This window comes from Carex rostrata, chromosome 2 (genome assembly GCF_964058835.1).
Source record: "Carex rostrata chromosome 2, lpCarRost1.2, whole genome shotgun sequence".
NCBI lineage: Eukaryota > Viridiplantae > Streptophyta > Magnoliopsida > Poales > Cyperaceae > Carex > Carex rostrata.
The window spans coordinates 12149464-12165776 of record NC_135919.1 but is presented as its reverse complement, the minus strand read 5'-3'; the positions used below and the strand labels follow the sequence as shown (position 1 = coordinate 12165776).

Here is a 16313-nt window from a genome sequence, read left to right as displayed (position 1 = left end):
ATATATTTTAGATTATTTGGAATACACACAATTATATTGGTTTTCCAAGAACTATTAAAAAAATAATATGTTAATTTTCACAACCACATGTTCTTGGTGTTGCACTAAATTATACCCGGCATCTAAATTTTGTTAGTTAATTTCCTCATATGTTCTCATGTGAAAGAGCTCGCAATTGCTTAAATCTAATTGGATTTCTTACTAGCTAGTTAGCTGGACAGGAAACAAATTTCCATCTACATCCCAACGAAAAAAGTGTTATTGCTAATCAATTATGAGCAGCATTATACTTAATTGTTGACAAATTCCCTGAAGTAGTTATGTAAACCTCCGTGCATATGTGTAGACAACGGAAAAAAAAAAAGTTTGGTTAATTAAAAGTGAATTTGTCAAAATCATTAATCATTAATTAGTTGATCAAGACTTGTCAAAGGAAATCTAATGAGAGACGCGCCTATACTACTAAAGGAAAAGGACAAGTGGGTGCACCAACTTATAACTATGAAGTTGAACAATGAAGGACTGACTGATCAGGAGGTCTCTCTAGCCAAACCTCTTTTGAAAATAAATTTAAAATCTTTATTCTTTAAATATATACAAATTATCAAAACAACCTAACCTACCCACAAATAAACAATCATGCATCTTGATATCCCACCTGGAATATAATCTATATAAATACCTGCCCCGGCCCCTCGGTTTCATTTGTAGTACAACTTGCTTTAATTAGTTTGGCACACCGGCCTCTAGCTAGCTATATTTCCATATATACAATAGTTGTAAACTAAACACCTCAAACATGGCAACTTGGCTCATTTCTCTCTTGTTAGGGTTATTTTTTCTCTTCTCATCATACACACATGCAGAAGTGCATTACCACGACTTTGTTGTACGTATTATATTTGTTGCTTATTTACATCATTTCTAGTTTGGGGTATATATATACTACTCTAGCTATTTGGGTTCTTGTATGCAAATTTACACTTGAATTAATGCATTTTCCATGATCAGGTTCAAGAAACACCAGTGAAGAGGCTGTGCAATACACACAACATTATAACAGTGAACGGGCAGTTCCCGGGACCTACCATCGAGGTTAAAGAGGGAGACACTCTTGTTATCAATGTGGTTAACAAAGCTGAGTATAATGTTACAATTCATTGGTGAGTAATCTAATTACATATTAATATCTCCACAGATATTCCTGTAACCTGATATATGTATTTGTATTTAATTTCACCATCAAATGTCAACACGTAAATTAACTAATTTTGGATACATTTTATAATTAGCTACACATTACTGCACACATGACATAGATGTTTAATTTGTCTATTTCACCAAGAAGAAAAACAAAATCTGGTATCAAATTTTCTTCTTCTTTTAATTAGATACAATTTTTTTATGTGCAAGGCATGGGATAAGGCAGAAGAGGACAGCATGGGCAGATGGACCCGAGTTTGTGACTCAGTGCCCCGTCAAGCCGGGAGAAAGTTACAAGTACAGGTTTACGATTGAGGAACAAGAAGGCACTCTGTGGTGGCATGCTCACAGCTCCTGGCTCAGAGCAACTGTCTACGGTGCACTAATCATATACCCTCGAGGCAACAATTCATACCCCTTTGATGAGAAGCCTATCAGAGAAGTTCCTATCCTACTAGGTCTCTTTCAATTCTCTTCTCTCTCAAGTTTCAATTTTTTTTCAGTTGGAATGGCACTGCGGGTTGCTTACACGAATTAGCAACTAATAGTTTAATTTAATAGTGTATAAGCAGTATTAAAATTGTCTATCAATTTATGTAAGTTTAAATATTTATGCAGGAGAATGGTGGAATGCGAATCCAATTGATGTGATTAATGAGGCACAACGCACCGGCGCTGCCCCAAATGTCTCCGATGCCTTGACCATCAATGGCCAACCCGGCGATCTCTTCAACTGTTCTAGAGATGGTAAATTGCACTTTGATTAGTCCAGTTCATTTCATTCGTAATTAAATTAAAAGAAAAGAAAAAATGACAAGATGAACCTGACCAACACAGGTTTTTTATGCCATGATTCAGGCATGTCAGTAGAGAAATTAACCATACCAAATATATATTATTGTGCATATATACTGAATCCAGAAATAACCTATAAATAAAATTTATATGCAGACACAATAACCATCCCCGTAAAGGCCGGCGAGACCACCTTGTTCCGGTTCATTAACTCAGCTCTCAACACTGAGATGTTTGTTACTATTGCCAACCACAAAATGACGGTTGTTGGGGCCGATGCTCTCTACACGAAACCCTTTACCACATCTGTCATCTTGATTTCACCCGGCCAGACAACTGATGTACTGGTCAAAATGGACCAAGCGATCGCTTCCTACTATATTGCCGCTCGTGCTTATTCCAGTGCGCAAGGCGTTGCCTTTGACAATACCACCACCACTGCCATTTTGGAATATGATTGCGGTTGCAGCACCAAACCCGGACCTGGTGGAATCCCGCCAATTTTCCCCTATCTTCCAGCCTTTAATGACACTGCGACTGCCACCGCCTTTACGACCAGTCTTAGAAGCCCGGCAAAGGTTAAAATCCCAGAGCCGGTTGATGAAAATCTTTTCTTCACAGTTGGTCTTGGGTTAATCAACTGTCCGAAGAGCCAAAAGTGCGGCGGACCAAACAATACCCGTTTCGCTGCAAGCATGAACAACTTCTCCTTTGTGCTTCCATCACAAGTTTCCATTCTACAAGCACACCATTACGGCCTTGAAGGAGTGTACACCACTGATTTCCCATCCAAGCCTCCGGTACAATTTGATTACACGGCTCAAAATATCAGCCAGGCGTTATATCAACCCGTCAAGGGCACCAAGGTCTACCCGCTGAAATTTGGATCGGTCGTGCAGCTCGTGCTTCAAGGAACTAACATTGTCACCGGTGAGAACCACCCAATTCACATCCATGGCTACGATTTCTACATACTAGCAGAAGGTTTTGGTAATTTTGACCCGAAGAAGGACACATCCAAGTTTAACCTAGTTGATCCGCCGCAAAGGAACACCGTTGGTGTGCCGGTTAACGGGTGGGCGGTAATACGGTTCGTGGCAGATAACCCAGGGGTTTGGTTAATGCATTGCCATTTGGATGTGCATATCACATGGGGACTTGCCATGGCTTTCTTGGTGGAGGATGGCGTCGGTGAATTGGAGTCGCTCGAGCCGGCACCGGTTGATTACCCTCTTTGTTAAAACTTGTAACGTGATAATTTTATTTTTGTAATTTTTGTACTTTCGTTATTTTTTTTTTCGTTTTCGTTTTGGATATATTTAGAAAGCACGCTATGTAGCTTTTGATTCTTACATGCCCTTCTACCATAGTTTGTACTTTTTGTGAGTAAAACATCTTGCAGTTGTTGAGTAATTATTGTTTTTTTTTTTATGGTCTAAATTTTTTTTTTTTTATGGTCTTGAGTAATTATTGTTGTGACTCTGATTCTTGCTTCATGGAAAAATAAGTGACGAAATTATAAAATAGTTTTTTCTTTCAAACTTAAGATAGAAGTAGTTCTGACTTATAACATTTTTTATGTTAGAATAACGAATTAGCTCAACCAAATTATTGAGTCATAACTAGTTTTATAGAATCAAAATTTATTTATCGGATCGGGTGGTCCGTGGCCAGCGCCTATTTATCGGGCCCTCTTTCAAAAATGAAACCGATAATTTTTTTTCCCCTCGTGAACCGCAGAGAGGCACGTCTCTATGCAATTTTAAGCGAGAAAAATGTGGCCTGTAAAAGTTGCTTGAGATGAAAAGACTGCAAATTTATGGATGTGTGGCTGAGAAATTGAACCTCAAACTTGAGCCTCTCTTTCGGTCTCCATCTTTATCTCTTCACGTAGGCTTCACATTTCTTGGTTTTGGATTTTCCAAAGAAAAAAAATGTCTTGGCTTTGGACCAACTCTCTCTCTCTCTCTCTTTCTTTGTTTGGGGAGGACCGACTACTGAGTGCTGACGATGCAACCTTATCATATGCAGTTAGCTATTCAGTTCAAGTTTCATGAATAGCAAGTTTTGACTATTAATAAGTTTTTTTTTTAAGTATTAACTTACTCTTAAATTTTTATTACAACTTCCAAAATAAAATTATTTTATTCTTTAACTTTAGAAAAATACAAAATTGGTTCGTACAGGTTGGTTCTTAAATTTTAAAGAAAAAACTAATTGATCATTCCAGAATAAAGATGGAAGATTATAACTTGACATTGAAGGACCGATATAATTCAAATAAAAGTACAGAACCTATTTTTTTTTCGCAAGTTCAAGATTAATTGATACAGATGAAATTTTAGGAACCAATTAGAAATGTTTTAAGGATAAAACAATCTGATATTTTTTTTTCTATTTAGAACGTTGCATAAAATTAAATATTACATTTTGGGCCAAACATTTTGAAATATGTTTGATCATCTTTTTGTTTCTTGTCAAGATGGCTAATTCAATTTGGAGTTGGATTGCAAATTACAATAATTTTATATTTGACTATTTAGATGTGAATAATCTGTGGGAACTTAATTATTGTATTCCTTGAAAGGATACAAATTTAGTGGAAATAATAAGAGGAGTTGTACAGTGGTCTATTAACTGGGTATGCGCCTAATGTAAATAAATTAACCTCCTACCCCAGGGGTGAAAACGGAGCGGATACGGAGCGGATAATGCTAATACCATATCCGCATTCGTTGGATAATGAGCGGATACGAATACGGATACGGATAGTAAACGGATATCAAAATTCAAAACCAAATCCTCCTTAAACGGATACGGATACGGAACGGATAGTCCACGGATACGGATTCGAATACGGATATAAAACGAATAATGGTCGGATAATTAAGATATATGAACTTCTAAAATACAAATATTAATTAAAACATTAAATATAAATATTAATGAACTTATAAGAGATGAAAGATAATCTATTCATATAATATATATATATCAAATAAGTGTATGGTAACAAAAGATGTTGTGGTGTAGTGGTTTGAAGCTTAGTCTTAAGGCATTGAGATGGGAGGACATGGGTTCAAATCCCACCTATAGCAAATATTTATTCCTCTTTTATATGAGTTTGGCCAAACTATCCGAATCCGGATAATCCGGATATCCGCTCCGTTTAGGACTCCGAATCTGTATCCGTATCCGAATCTTTTATGGATTTCCGAAAATTATCCGAATCCGTATCCGGGAATTATCCGAATCCGGATTATCCGGATTCGGATTATATCCGGATACGGAGCGGATATCGGCCGGATAATCCGGCTCCGTTTTCACCCCTATCCTACCCTCATAAACGGATCAATTATGTAATTTACACATGTTATATATTTTTAATTTTTTAATGTAAGAATAAAATAGTTATTTTATAAATTTAAAATGAGCTATAATAAAACAAATGAATAAATTATTGAGTAAAAGTTGAAAGTCAAGTCACCTAACTATTTAATACTCTTGTAATACAACAACAAAAAAAATTTCATCTGAATTTTAAACTTATAACCTCTCACATAAAGATCATGTGTCTTTAGACCCTTTACCACTAGAAAGCTGAGGCAACTTTGAGTCCTTGACCCCAGGAAAATAAAGAAGTTCGAAAAAAGAAACCGCGAGGAGGAATAAACTATCTAAAAAATCTCTACAAACGGGATTCTCCGCTTGTCAGCTCCCGCTCATTACCGCCGGCTTACAAGCAGTGGCAACACAACAGCCAACCATTGTAAAATCTAGTAATGTTAAACCAATAGCTGCTGCTTAATGTAAAAAATGCTTCACACACAAGCCATTTCGGATCTCAAGTACTTTCCTTCTCCTGTCCGACCAAAACCCACCGTCTCCACTTCCACCTCCCTCCAACGTCCTCTCCGCCGCAAAAGACCACTACGAACCACCGCGCTTCGCCACGCCCCGACCGGAGATGATGACACGCGTGAGTCCTCCCCCTCCGTCCTCCGCCGACAGTTCCTCCTTGTCCCCTCCCTGGCTTTCGCCGCCAGCTGTCTTTTATCCACCGCCAGGGCAGAGGAGACAACTTCACCGGCCCCCGTCCCCGCGCCATCCACTCCCTCATCCGACGTAGACATTTCAAAAGAGAAAAATAAAGAAAAAGAAGTGGAGCCGGAGGTGCTTTCTAGGGTTTACGACGCGACTGTGATAGGGGAGCCACAAGCGGTGGGGAAGGACAGAAGTAGAGTGTGGGAGAAACTGATGGCGGCTCGAGTGGTGTACTTGGGGGAGGCTGAGATGGTACCAGATAGAGACGATCGGGTTCTTGAATTGGAGATTGTAAAGAATTTGAGGAGCCGGTGTGCTGAGCTGGAGCGGCCAGTGTCGCTTGCTCTTGAGGCATTTCCGAGGGATTTGCAAGAGCCATTAAATCAGTTTATGGATGGGAGGTTAGTTCTTTCAATTTGAGAGATTATTAGTCAATTGTTCAGCGGTAGAAGCAAATGTTTGTAAGCAGGCATCATTTATCCTCAAGAGTTGTTAGAAACATTATGTTATATATAGTTGTTAGCTTTTAAAAAAAAATTATAGTTGTTAGTTTTACTTTAAGTTGGTAATATGCCTGATATCTGTGAAGTTAAGAAAATAGCTCTCTTTTTTTTCATCAAACAAAGGAATAAAGCACACCCCTCCTTCGGCATAGCCATCAGAAGAGTATAACTCCAATTTTATTAAACATCACCTAATACATCCGCACAACACAAATTATTTATATGAGGAAAAGATTTAAAAATAATGCCACTTGAAAGTGCATTTTTTGCTAATAGATCAGCACAACCATTCCATTTTCTCTCAGTTCGTATATCTTCACCTCCCAGTCTTTAGCTAACAGCGCCCGGATTTGCTCCAAGGTGCTGTTCTCAGTTAAGAAAAAAACTCCTTTAAGTGCAAGTATATGAACTATGGTGTCCATTATTTGTGTAATATGAATTTTCCCAGTGCAAATTAGAGAGGTAGGCTCATAGTCCTGGGCCTACTGGCTAATGAGCTTGAAGGAATCATTTTGGTCCAAACTAGTGAGATAATGAGATGCTTGGCAACATTGTTCATGACAAGTCAATATTTTTGACAGAATTGATGGGAAGGGATTGAAATCGTACACATTTCACTGGCCTGAACAACGCTGGCAGGAGTATGAACCTCTTTTGAATTATTGCCGGGAAAACAAAATCAAGCTTGTTGCTTGCGGCACTCCCCTTCAGGTAATTTGTCAGCTTCACTTTATACCAATCCAGACCACAGAATAGGCTTTGTTGATTTAACATCTGAGAGGTTGAGTCTCTATACTGAATAAGTTTAATATCACTAAAAAGTGGGTCCCACTTGCCAGAGAGGCACTGTAGCGGATACTGTAGATGAACAGTGTCTCTGGATCATAGATTAATATATAAGATTTATGGAGCAAAAAAATTCAAGGAACAGTCACAACAGTCCTTGTGCAAGATTTGCAGAATTCCCCTCAATTATTGAAAACATTAATCTGGTACCTTATCTCTTCAGGAACTTCAATACCTTCTGAATAGGTCACTGCAGGGCAAAAATTAAGGAACTCCTTTTGCAACTTCACATAATGCAGAATCCTTGTGAAAATTATCATTTGAAAAATCCATCTGAAAATTAATACAGTACAAAGTTTTTATGACATGCTTAACAAGTCCAGATTGAGCATAGGTCGAGCTTAAGTTTTCAATCCAGAAACTATTTTTTCTCTTGAGTAGGTCTTGAGAACAGTCCAGGCTGAAGGCATTCATGGCCTCTCCAAGGCCGACCGCAAAATCTACACTCCTCCTGCTGGGTCAGGGTTTATCTCAGGCTTCACATCCATATCAGGACGATCTTTAATTGACCGAATTTCTTCACCTAATCGTGAAATCCCCTTCGGCCCAACTGCATACTTGTCTGCACAGGCACGGGTTGTAGATGACTATACCATTTCACAGACAGTTCTACAAGCCATCATGGATGGGGAGCCCACTGGTATGCTGATAGTTATCACCGGTGCAAGCCACGTCATATATGGGTCCCGTGGGATTGGTGTGCCAGCACGGATCTCAAGGAAAATACAGAAGAAGAGCCAAGTGGTGGTTTTACTTGATCCAGAGAGGCAAGATATAAGGAGGGAGGGGGAGATTCCTCTCACTGATTTTCTGTGGTACTCTGCTGCTAAGCCCTGTAACAGAAATTGCTTTGATCGGGCTGAAATTGCGCGGGTTATGAATGCAGCTGGAAGGAGAAGAGAGGGCCTGCCACAGGTTTCATTCATATTTTAGCCTTAATCATTGATTATAGATTTATTTTGCTTTGGAGAGAAAGAAATAGATATTCTTATATTCTTATTTTTATTTTATTTTGTATGGACTTATTCAGGATATACAAAAAGGACTGGATCTTGGTGTGGTCTCACCTGAAATATTGCAAAACTTTTTCGACCTTGAAAAGTATCCTGTCATTTCTGAACTCACACACCGATTTCAGGTAATATTTCTTTCATTATGTTTTTACATGATCATGTACATATATTTTATTTTTTATTTTTATAAGGAGGTTCAAATACCTTTATTTCATGCCTCCATAATATCTCCACATTAAAATTCCTTCATGACAAATTTTTTGGAACTCAATGAAGAAATAAAATTGTTAGATGCAATTTATGCTACTTCCTCTACATGTGCATAAGTGGTTGCATTTGAACTTTATTTTATTGGGATTAAGAGTTTGGAGAGTTAACGTCTACAATTACCCGCATCAATGATTTTTTACAAACTCTTGATGCTTATCAATACCGAATCAAAATGTCATAGTTTTTGGGTTCATGTAGAAAAACTGATGTAGATCACTTGTACAGTTTATTTTGATATCAGACTTTTAGATTTTAGTTAAATTTGAAAAAAATAGAGGCATAGTGAAGACACCAAATATGAGACAGTTATCCATCCTATTTATTATTTAGACACAAAAATAACTAAACCTTTCTTTTATTATTTAGGGTTTTCGCGAGAGATTATTAGCAGATCCCAAGTTTCTCAACAGATTAGCCATAGAAGAGGCCATATCCATAACAACAACTCTACTGGCACAATACGAGAGGCGCAAAGGCCGTTTCTGGGAGGAGATAGATTACGTCTTAACTGACACAATTAGAGGCATAGTAGTCGATTTCTTCACTGTGTGGCTCCCGGCCCCAACCATCTCCTTCCTCTCCCATGCAAATGACTCCTCTCCTAGTGAAAACCTTGAGTTGCTCAAAGGTTTCATTGGTTCCTTCCCTGACAATGCATTTCAGAAAAATGTTGTTGGTACTGATTGGAATCTAACTCAGAGGGTTGCGGCAGTGCTCGTTGGAGGCACGAAACTAGCCAGTGTTGGTGTAATTTCAAGTATAGGTGCTGGGGTGGCTTCTGATGTTTTGTATGGGTTGAGAAGGTTTTTGAACCCTTCACTTGCTTCAAAAGATGTGCGCAGAAGAACACCTATCTTAAAGTCTGCGGCTGTTTATGGAAGCTTTCTTGGTACTTCGGCCAATCTACGGTACCAGGTAATTGTTTGTTAGCATATTAATAGTTGATGACATCTGGTGCCATTAGATATGGTGTATTGATGTTGCAACTTTTTGGGTTTTTGTTAAATATTTTTCTCTGGGTTTTCTGTTTCTAAATAGTGCACTTGAATGCAGGTGATTGCTGGATTAGTAGAGCATCGATTTTCTGAATACCTGATATCTTATTACAACCAACCATTCCTTGCAAATGTTTTGTCCTTTGTTGCACGCACAATCAACTCATACTGGGGAACTCAGGTTAGGCTCGCTTCTCCATTTATATTCATGCTTTTATAGAACTAACACTTTTGGCCCAATCAGAGCATGCAAAGTTTTTTTGTGGGCCTCTTTCTTTTTTGAATCACAATTTAAATGTGTGCTTTTGATTGTCAATGAAGCAATGGGTTGATCTGGCAAGGTATACTGGAATACAGAGGAGTAAGGACGAACCAAGTTCAGTCCAGGTTTCCGCTTCACCAGATAGGCCATTGCTAGAGTGCACCGCAACAGAAGTGCAAATGAACTCAGTTCAGGCTTCATCTGAAATGCCAGTGATCGAGGACTCCATTACAGAAGTACAAAGTGTAGAAGACAGCAATAACCAATCAGATGACAGTCATAACTTGTAGAAACAACACCGCAGGAGAGAAGTAAAAAATTTGATGAGGAATATTTCTTCAAGGATAGAAAGCTGAGAACAATTGTTCATAAAATATACCAATAAAGAAGAAAAACAATAGTTTACAAACTCTGGATGGAGTAAAGAAGAATTGTGGTGCTGCATATAAATATTGAGGTTTTGAGGCCGTATGTATATACATTCTTGGCAACTGACCTTTGCTGTATGGCTGAAGTTTTGATGGAGAGAACATTTATTTCTGCAAGCCTTGTACCTATCATTTTTGGTTAATAAATAATTCTGGTGAAATTTTTGGATAAAGATTTACCAGGTACATGTGTGTTAACGTCTTTTAAGTTCTGTTGATTGTATAATATAGTTTATATGAAGTTATACATCCAAAACATGTTTGATATTTCCATCTGTAAAATCATAACTGCATAACGGTTTAAAAATTTTGTCGAAGGCCTTAGTTTATGATTTCACATTTTAGCTTAGATATAACAATCCTTTGAAATTGTGTTCCATATTTAATTTAAATCTTACTATCATAAAAATTATAACAAATTAAAATCTTGTGATTTAATGTTATCTTACAGCTAATCATTATCCGTTCGGATTTTTGTCTGACTGATTAATATAATTCTTCTGGAGTGCAGTTATGTATCATGCATGGTGTGGATTGATCCGTACTACATATTAATATTTTTCTTTTTAAAGTTAAAATAATGAATTTTAAACTGTTTAATATTGTTCTTTATATGAAAATGTATTTGTATATTAAATTTTATATTTTATATTTTTTTTGTTTAGATAAATAAAATATTACTATTTTTAGAGTAGAATTCTTAAGCTCACTAAAGTATTTGGTAAGCTGAACTCCAAAATTCATCAAATCGGTTTCAAATGACGAATTCGAACTGTTGGAACCCGTCTATCTTACGAGTGATGCGTCTAAATGTGAAAATTTTAAACATTCGAATTAATTTAGTATAAAGTTAATTGGTCAAAATCAGAAGGTTAATAAATTAATTTTAGTGCATTCATTTTTTGAACATTTTTTTACCGCTTGACTTTATACTAAATTAATTCGAATGTTTAAAATTTTCACATGTAAACGCATCACTCGTAAGGTAGGCGGATTTCAAGAGTTCGGATTAATCATTTGAAATCGATTTGATGGATTTTGAAGTTAAGCTCACCAAACACTTTGGTGAGATTAAGAACACCCTAGTTTTACTTCTATTTTTAAATCAAGTGATTTTCTATCTATTTAAAAAATTATAAAAAGAATTGTAAAAAATATTAAATTTAATCTAAAGTATATTTTTACATAGAAAATATATTGACTGATTCATATGAAATATTTGAATTTTAAAAACAAAAATATTAATCTATATTACAGAATATTCCGCTATGTATAATACCGACTAGGGGTGTTCATCGGTTCGGTTCGGTTGAAACCGAACCAAACTTGGCAAACCAAAGTTATAATTCGGTTTTAAAAATAGAACCGAACCGAATTAGCATTGCAACCGAACCGAAGTTTTATTTCGGTTTGTTCGGTTCAAACCGAAATATATTATTATTTTTTATTTAAAACAATTGATTTATAATAAACGGAAGTATATTAAGAAATAAACCGGAGTATTAAGAAATAAATTAAGTTATTTAAAAATAAACCAAGTATTTAAAGCAATTGATTAAGAAATAAACCGGAGTATTAAAAAATAAACCGGAGTGGTTCCGATCAAATTCATATTATATGATAGTTCGGTCGGTTCGGTTATTTCGGTTTTGAAAATTTTCAAACCGAACCGAACCGAAGTTATAATTCGGTTTTGAAAAGCAAACCGAACCGATCCAATAAACCGAAATAACCGAACCATTTAAACCGAACTAATTCGGTTCGGTCCAAAACCGATTAAACCGAACCGTTTGAACACCCCTAAATACCGTAGCCTAACTCTAATTATGACTAAAACATGATTATAAAAGAGATAACTTTCAAATATTCGAAAATTCACTTTCATCTAAATATCCATTTAGAATAAAGCTAAACGTCTGAACCTAACTAAAAACAACGCTCTTTTATTTAGATCTTAGTCTCATTTTTATCTAATAAACTGAGCTAAACCGTCCGATCAAATCAGACGGTTAATAGTACGTAACCAGCAACCGCTGTTGCCACGATCCTCTGGTCCGTCTTTTTTTTTTTTTTTTCCTCTCTAGTTCAATACTTCCATATAAAAAATTAGCTCCTATTAGCTTCTCCTTTCTAAAAACAGACTCCTGGCCTCCTAGGAGGTTCTTCTCATTCATCCTCTTAAACAAACCATCCCACCACGTGTCCACTTCAAGCTAACACCTGTCCTGCCACCTTGAATTTCCTTTTCCTATACCAACTTTTTAAAACCCCCTTCCTCCTAATGATTCATCCTATCCAGGTCCAGCCAACCCCATACAACTATACAAGCATATATTTGTAGAAGCTTTTTGTAAAGAAAGGGAGAGGGCGCTAGAGAGAAACTTGGGAAGGAATGGCAATGGCACAGGAGGTGAGAGAACCACATATACATGCTGAAGCAGAGTACTTCACTCTGTTCAGCGGCCACAAGATCCCCTCAGTTGGGCTCGGCACTTGGCGCTCCGGTTCGGATGCCGCTAAATTGGTCTTCACTGCTATTACCAAGGTTCTCTATCTCTCTTTTGTTGTTTCTGTGTGTTTTCTGAATTTCATTAACAAATATTTATATGTTATATATCAGCACACTAAAGTTGAATGGTCTATATGTATTTCATCGCATATTAATCAAATATATAATATGTTTGAAAATTCATTCACGAAATCAATCGAGAACACAAACAGAATCTTTCACGTATCACGAAGAAAAAATATATAGGAAATATTACATTAAACTTTTTATAAAATTGCTTACAAAAATATTATACAAATATACTAATTTTTTTCTTGTTGTTCTTGTGTACTTGAGTGGCTGCAATAAACTTTAATATTTTTTTCGGGTAGAAGGTGATTTACTAGCGCAAAATTCAATATTCAAATTTAAGAAACATATGAAAATGAAACAAAAGAGTGAAATTTTGACTTACGCCTAGGACGTGACAAAATATCCAGTGATCCATGCTTTCTTTTTACTTTGTTCTAATTGCACAATGCTGGTGGTTCTTTAATTTGGATGCTTGGAACTGAAGTTGAGATCAGATAAATTAATCGAACTAGAAGAGAAGGAAGAGAGAATTCATGCAATTTAATTCTGTCAGACTAATGAAATGTCTTTTATATGAACGTTATTTTATCAAAATTGAAATCACAGGCTGGATATAGGCATGTTGATACAGCAAAAGAATATGGCGTACAGGAAGAGGTATAGTATCCCGCCTTGTTTTAATTCCAAAAAAAAAAGAAGATAGAATACCGACATGTTCATTTTCCTTCATAGCACATATGTAATTGCTTTAACCTACAGATTGGTGAAGGACTCAAAGCTGCAATGCAAGCTGGCATAGCTAGAGAAGATCTCTTCATCACTTCAAAATTATGGTAAATTCAAGCTCAATTGCGCTCTTTATGTTATAGCTTTCCAGTAAGCATTACCAATTTGGAAGTAGTTATATCAATAGCATAACTTGTAGAAAATGTTTTTTTATGTTTAGGTGTTCTGATTTGTCCCCGGATAGAGTAAAATATGCATTGAAGAATACACTAAAGGAGTTACAGCTGGACTACCTTGATCTCTACTTGGTACTAAAATTAAAATTATATGTTGTTATGACTATGTCTATAGCGATTATCTTTGGTGTCATCTTTGACTAAAACGAATATGTGAACTGATAGGTACATTGGCCGTTCCGCTTGAAAGACGGCGCTCATAGGCCTCCAGAAGCAGGGGAGGTGTTAGAGTTTGACATGGAAGGTGTGTGGAAAGAAATGGAGAATCTAGTTAGAGACGGTCTGGTAAAAGATATCGGTGTGTGTAACTACACAATTAAAAAGCTCAACAGGCTGTTAAGCTTTGCACAGATCAAACCTTCTGTATGCCAGGTGCGCATGCCATAGATTAGATATGCATTACTTAGAGGGTATTTTAACTGTTTGAAATAATTGTAAATTCATGGATTGATTTTTTGTTTCTCATGTAGATGGAGATGCATCCTGGTTGGAGGAATGATAAAATGCTTGAAGCTTGCAAGAAGCATGGAATTCATGCAACTGTAAGTAATAATAACAAGTCGTATCTTTTATTATTATTTTCTTTTCTTTTTCTTCCTTAAAAATGGGAAAAAATGAGAAAAAAAAAATGGAAAAGATTGAAGGGCTAAGAGAAAAGTACCAGTACAGTTATTCAGTTAACCTATTTCATTGAAATGATAAATAGGAATCACAAAAATGATAGTCCACATGTCCTTGACATTGGCCCACTTCAAAAAGCAATTAGACAGTGGCCCGTAAACTGGCCCGGCCCAAAAATAACCACATTGATAGCAGGCTATAATATGTGCTAGCAAGAAGTTTTTGAAATTTGCATAGCTTAAACATGTTTTGTTTAAATGTCAGGCGTACTCACCTTTGGGATCTAGCGAGAGAGACCTCATACACGATCCAGTCGTCGCCAGGGTTTGTTCTAATCCAATCTAATTTATTAAATCTTTGAATCTGGGATTAAATTGTGTTTATTTTAATTGCATTTACAAATAATGCAGGTAGCTAATAAGGTGAACAGAACTCCTGGACAAGTGTTGATAAAATGGGGAATTCAGAGGGGAACCAGTGTTATACCCAAGTCATCAAAAGAGGAGAGAATAAATGAAAACATTCAAGTCTTCAATTGGGATATCCCAGAAGAATATTTTCAAGCTTTGAGCACCATCAAAGATCAGGTATTTTATTTTTATTTTTCTGTCTTCAATAGTGAAATTTACCTCAAATTTTACATTCTATATTTATTTACTATTTTAAGCACATGATTTAAAGATTATGACAATTCAAAAGTAGTGATAGTAAAATAATACTAAAAAAAAATCACATTGAACATTTCATATCGATTAACTGGAATTCGAAAACGAATATATTAATTGATAATATGGACTAATTAGTATGTGCTGCATAATATTAAAGTCCCACTATATATTTTGTTTATTTTGGTTATTTATGTGTTTATTTATTTGACAGAGGAGAGTTCTGGATGGAGAGGTTCTTTTTGTTAACAAGGTTCATGGTCCGTACAAGAGCACTGCTGAGCTGTGGGATAATGAGGATTAAGCGTGTTATATTCATCTATGTTTCGCCTGAGCAGTATGCTAATAATGTTTGTTTAATTGGGTCTTTGTTTTGAACGGAAGTCATGGTACATAAATAAAGGTGCTCTTATTTTTTTATTTTTTTTTTTTGAGAAAAATGGTGTTTTTCCTTTCTTTTTTTTTCTTTTTAACAAGTTAGTATAATTTGTACCGTTTTTCGGAGTATATTTCGTCGTTTTGTATTGATAAGAAGTTGCTGTCTTGGGATCAATCGGTGGGTTCAGAAAATAATTATATTAATAAACCTTTGGATTATTTAAATTCGTAAATTTTGAAATCGAACTAAACTAGTTAATGTATAATTTTATTAAGTTAGTGAACATTTAATTACAGTAGTTCGGTAATGAGCGTTTCCATCTTATTAATAAAACACGATTTTTGACCAATCACAGTAGTTCGGTAATGGGCGTTTCCGTCTTATAAATAAAACACGATTTTCGGCCTAAATTGCTTTTTTTCCCGTTGGCGCTGTGGGCCTTAATTTTTTAATTTTTCAAAACTTTACATTTGACTGATATCATTGCGAATATTTGAGCTGCTACTTGACTTTTGAATTATTTTTTTTTCGCTTTTTTGGTTGAAAGTTTGTAGATGATTGTATTGATTCAAAAAGTTGGTGAACCAGATGCAACTATTGCATTGCATTTGTAGTGCTTGTAGGTAAAAGAGAAGTAATGACCTGCTATTAATATAATGAAAAAGTTATAAACTAACTGTTATGAATTGTTCTGCTATTAATATAAGTAAAAAGTTACATATTAATTGTTATGAAATTAGACTGAT

At 35.9% G+C, this 16313-nt stretch overlaps 3 protein-coding genes and 1 long non-coding RNA gene across 4 annotated transcripts; 3 read left to right on the top strand and 1 right to left on the bottom strand.

Moving 5' to 3' along the window:
- The first annotated feature begins 707 nt into the window (after nt 1–707).
- On the top strand, nt 708–3416 carry LOC144575186 (laccase-3-like). The gene is made up of 5 exons (XM_078325305.1): nt 708–889; nt 1012–1163; nt 1414–1661; nt 1822–1950; nt 2155–3416. The coding sequence occupies exons 1-5, from the start codon at nt 800–802 to the stop codon at nt 3237–3239; spliced, it is 1704 nt and encodes a 567-aa protein (XP_078181431.1). The 5' UTR covers nt 708–799; the 3' UTR covers nt 3240–3416.
- Nucleotides 1560–3274, bottom strand: LOC144575194 (uncharacterized). The gene is made up of 3 exons (XR_013518373.1): nt 3149–3274; nt 1735–1936; nt 1560–1679 (listed from the first exon to the last, which is right to left on the bottom strand). It is a non-coding gene; the product is annotated as an uncharacterized LOC144575194 (long non-coding RNA).
- A 2177-nt stretch (nt 3417–5593) lies between the features above and the next one.
- On the top strand, nt 5594–10538 carry LOC144575178 (protein RETICULATA-RELATED 5, chloroplastic-like). Its single transcript, XM_078325299.1, has 7 exons — nt 5594–6443; nt 7127–7256; nt 7773–8306; nt 8422–8529; nt 9041–9589; nt 9728–9850; nt 9991–10538. Exons 1-7 carry the CDS (start codon nt 5815–5817, stop codon nt 10219–10221), a joined length of 2304 nt encoding a protein of 767 aa, XP_078181425.1. The 5' UTR covers nt 5594–5814; the 3' UTR covers nt 10222–10538.
- A 2118-nt stretch (nt 10539–12656) lies between these two features.
- Nucleotides 12657–15608, top strand: LOC144575171 (NAD(P)-linked oxidoreductase superfamily protein). Its single transcript, XM_078325290.1, has 9 exons — nt 12657–12904; nt 13547–13597; nt 13700–13773; nt 13887–13974; nt 14068–14274; nt 14373–14444; nt 14788–14847; nt 14934–15110; nt 15403–15608. The coding sequence occupies exons 1-9, from the start codon at nt 12752–12754 to the stop codon at nt 15490–15492; spliced, it is 972 nt and encodes a 323-aa protein (XP_078181416.1). The 5' UTR covers nt 12657–12751; the 3' UTR covers nt 15493–15608.
- Nucleotides 15609–16313: the final 705 nt, after the last annotated feature.

Bases quoted from the DNA above. Each gene is read 5' to 3' on its own strand.
- LOC144575171 (XM_078325290.1), top strand. From the start codon at position 12,752: ATGGCAATGGCACAGGAGGTGAGAGAACCACATATACATGCTGAAGCA. The intron at 13,975-14,067 runs GTACTAAAATTA...GTGAACTGATAG, and splicing joins ACTACCTTGATCTCTACTTG to GTACATTGGCCGTTCCGCTT. The intron at 14,445-14,787 runs GTAAGTAATAAT...TTTAAATGTCAG, and splicing joins AGCATGGAATTCATGCAACT to GCGTACTCACCTTTGGGATC.
- LOC144575186 (XM_078325305.1), top strand. From the start codon at position 800: ATGGCAACTTGGCTCATTTCTCTCTTGTTAGGGTTATTTTTTCTCTTC. The intron at 890-1,011 runs GTACGTATTATA...TTCCATGATCAG, and splicing joins TGCATTACCACGACTTTGTT to GTTCAAGAAACACCAGTGAA. The intron at 1,951-2,154 runs GTAAATTGCACT...ATTTATATGCAG, and splicing joins CTTCAACTGTTCTAGAGATG to ACACAATAACCATCCCCGTA.
- LOC144575178 (XM_078325299.1), top strand. From the start codon at position 5,815: ATGCTTCACACACAAGCCATTTCGGATCTCAAGTACTTTCCTTCTCCT. The intron at 8,307-8,421 runs GTTTCATTCATA...GGACTTATTCAG, and splicing joins GAAGAGAGGGCCTGCCACAG to GATATACAAAAAGGACTGGA. The intron at 9,851-9,990 runs GTTAGGCTCGCT...TTGTCAATGAAG, and splicing joins ACTCATACTGGGGAACTCAG to CAATGGGTTGATCTGGCAAG.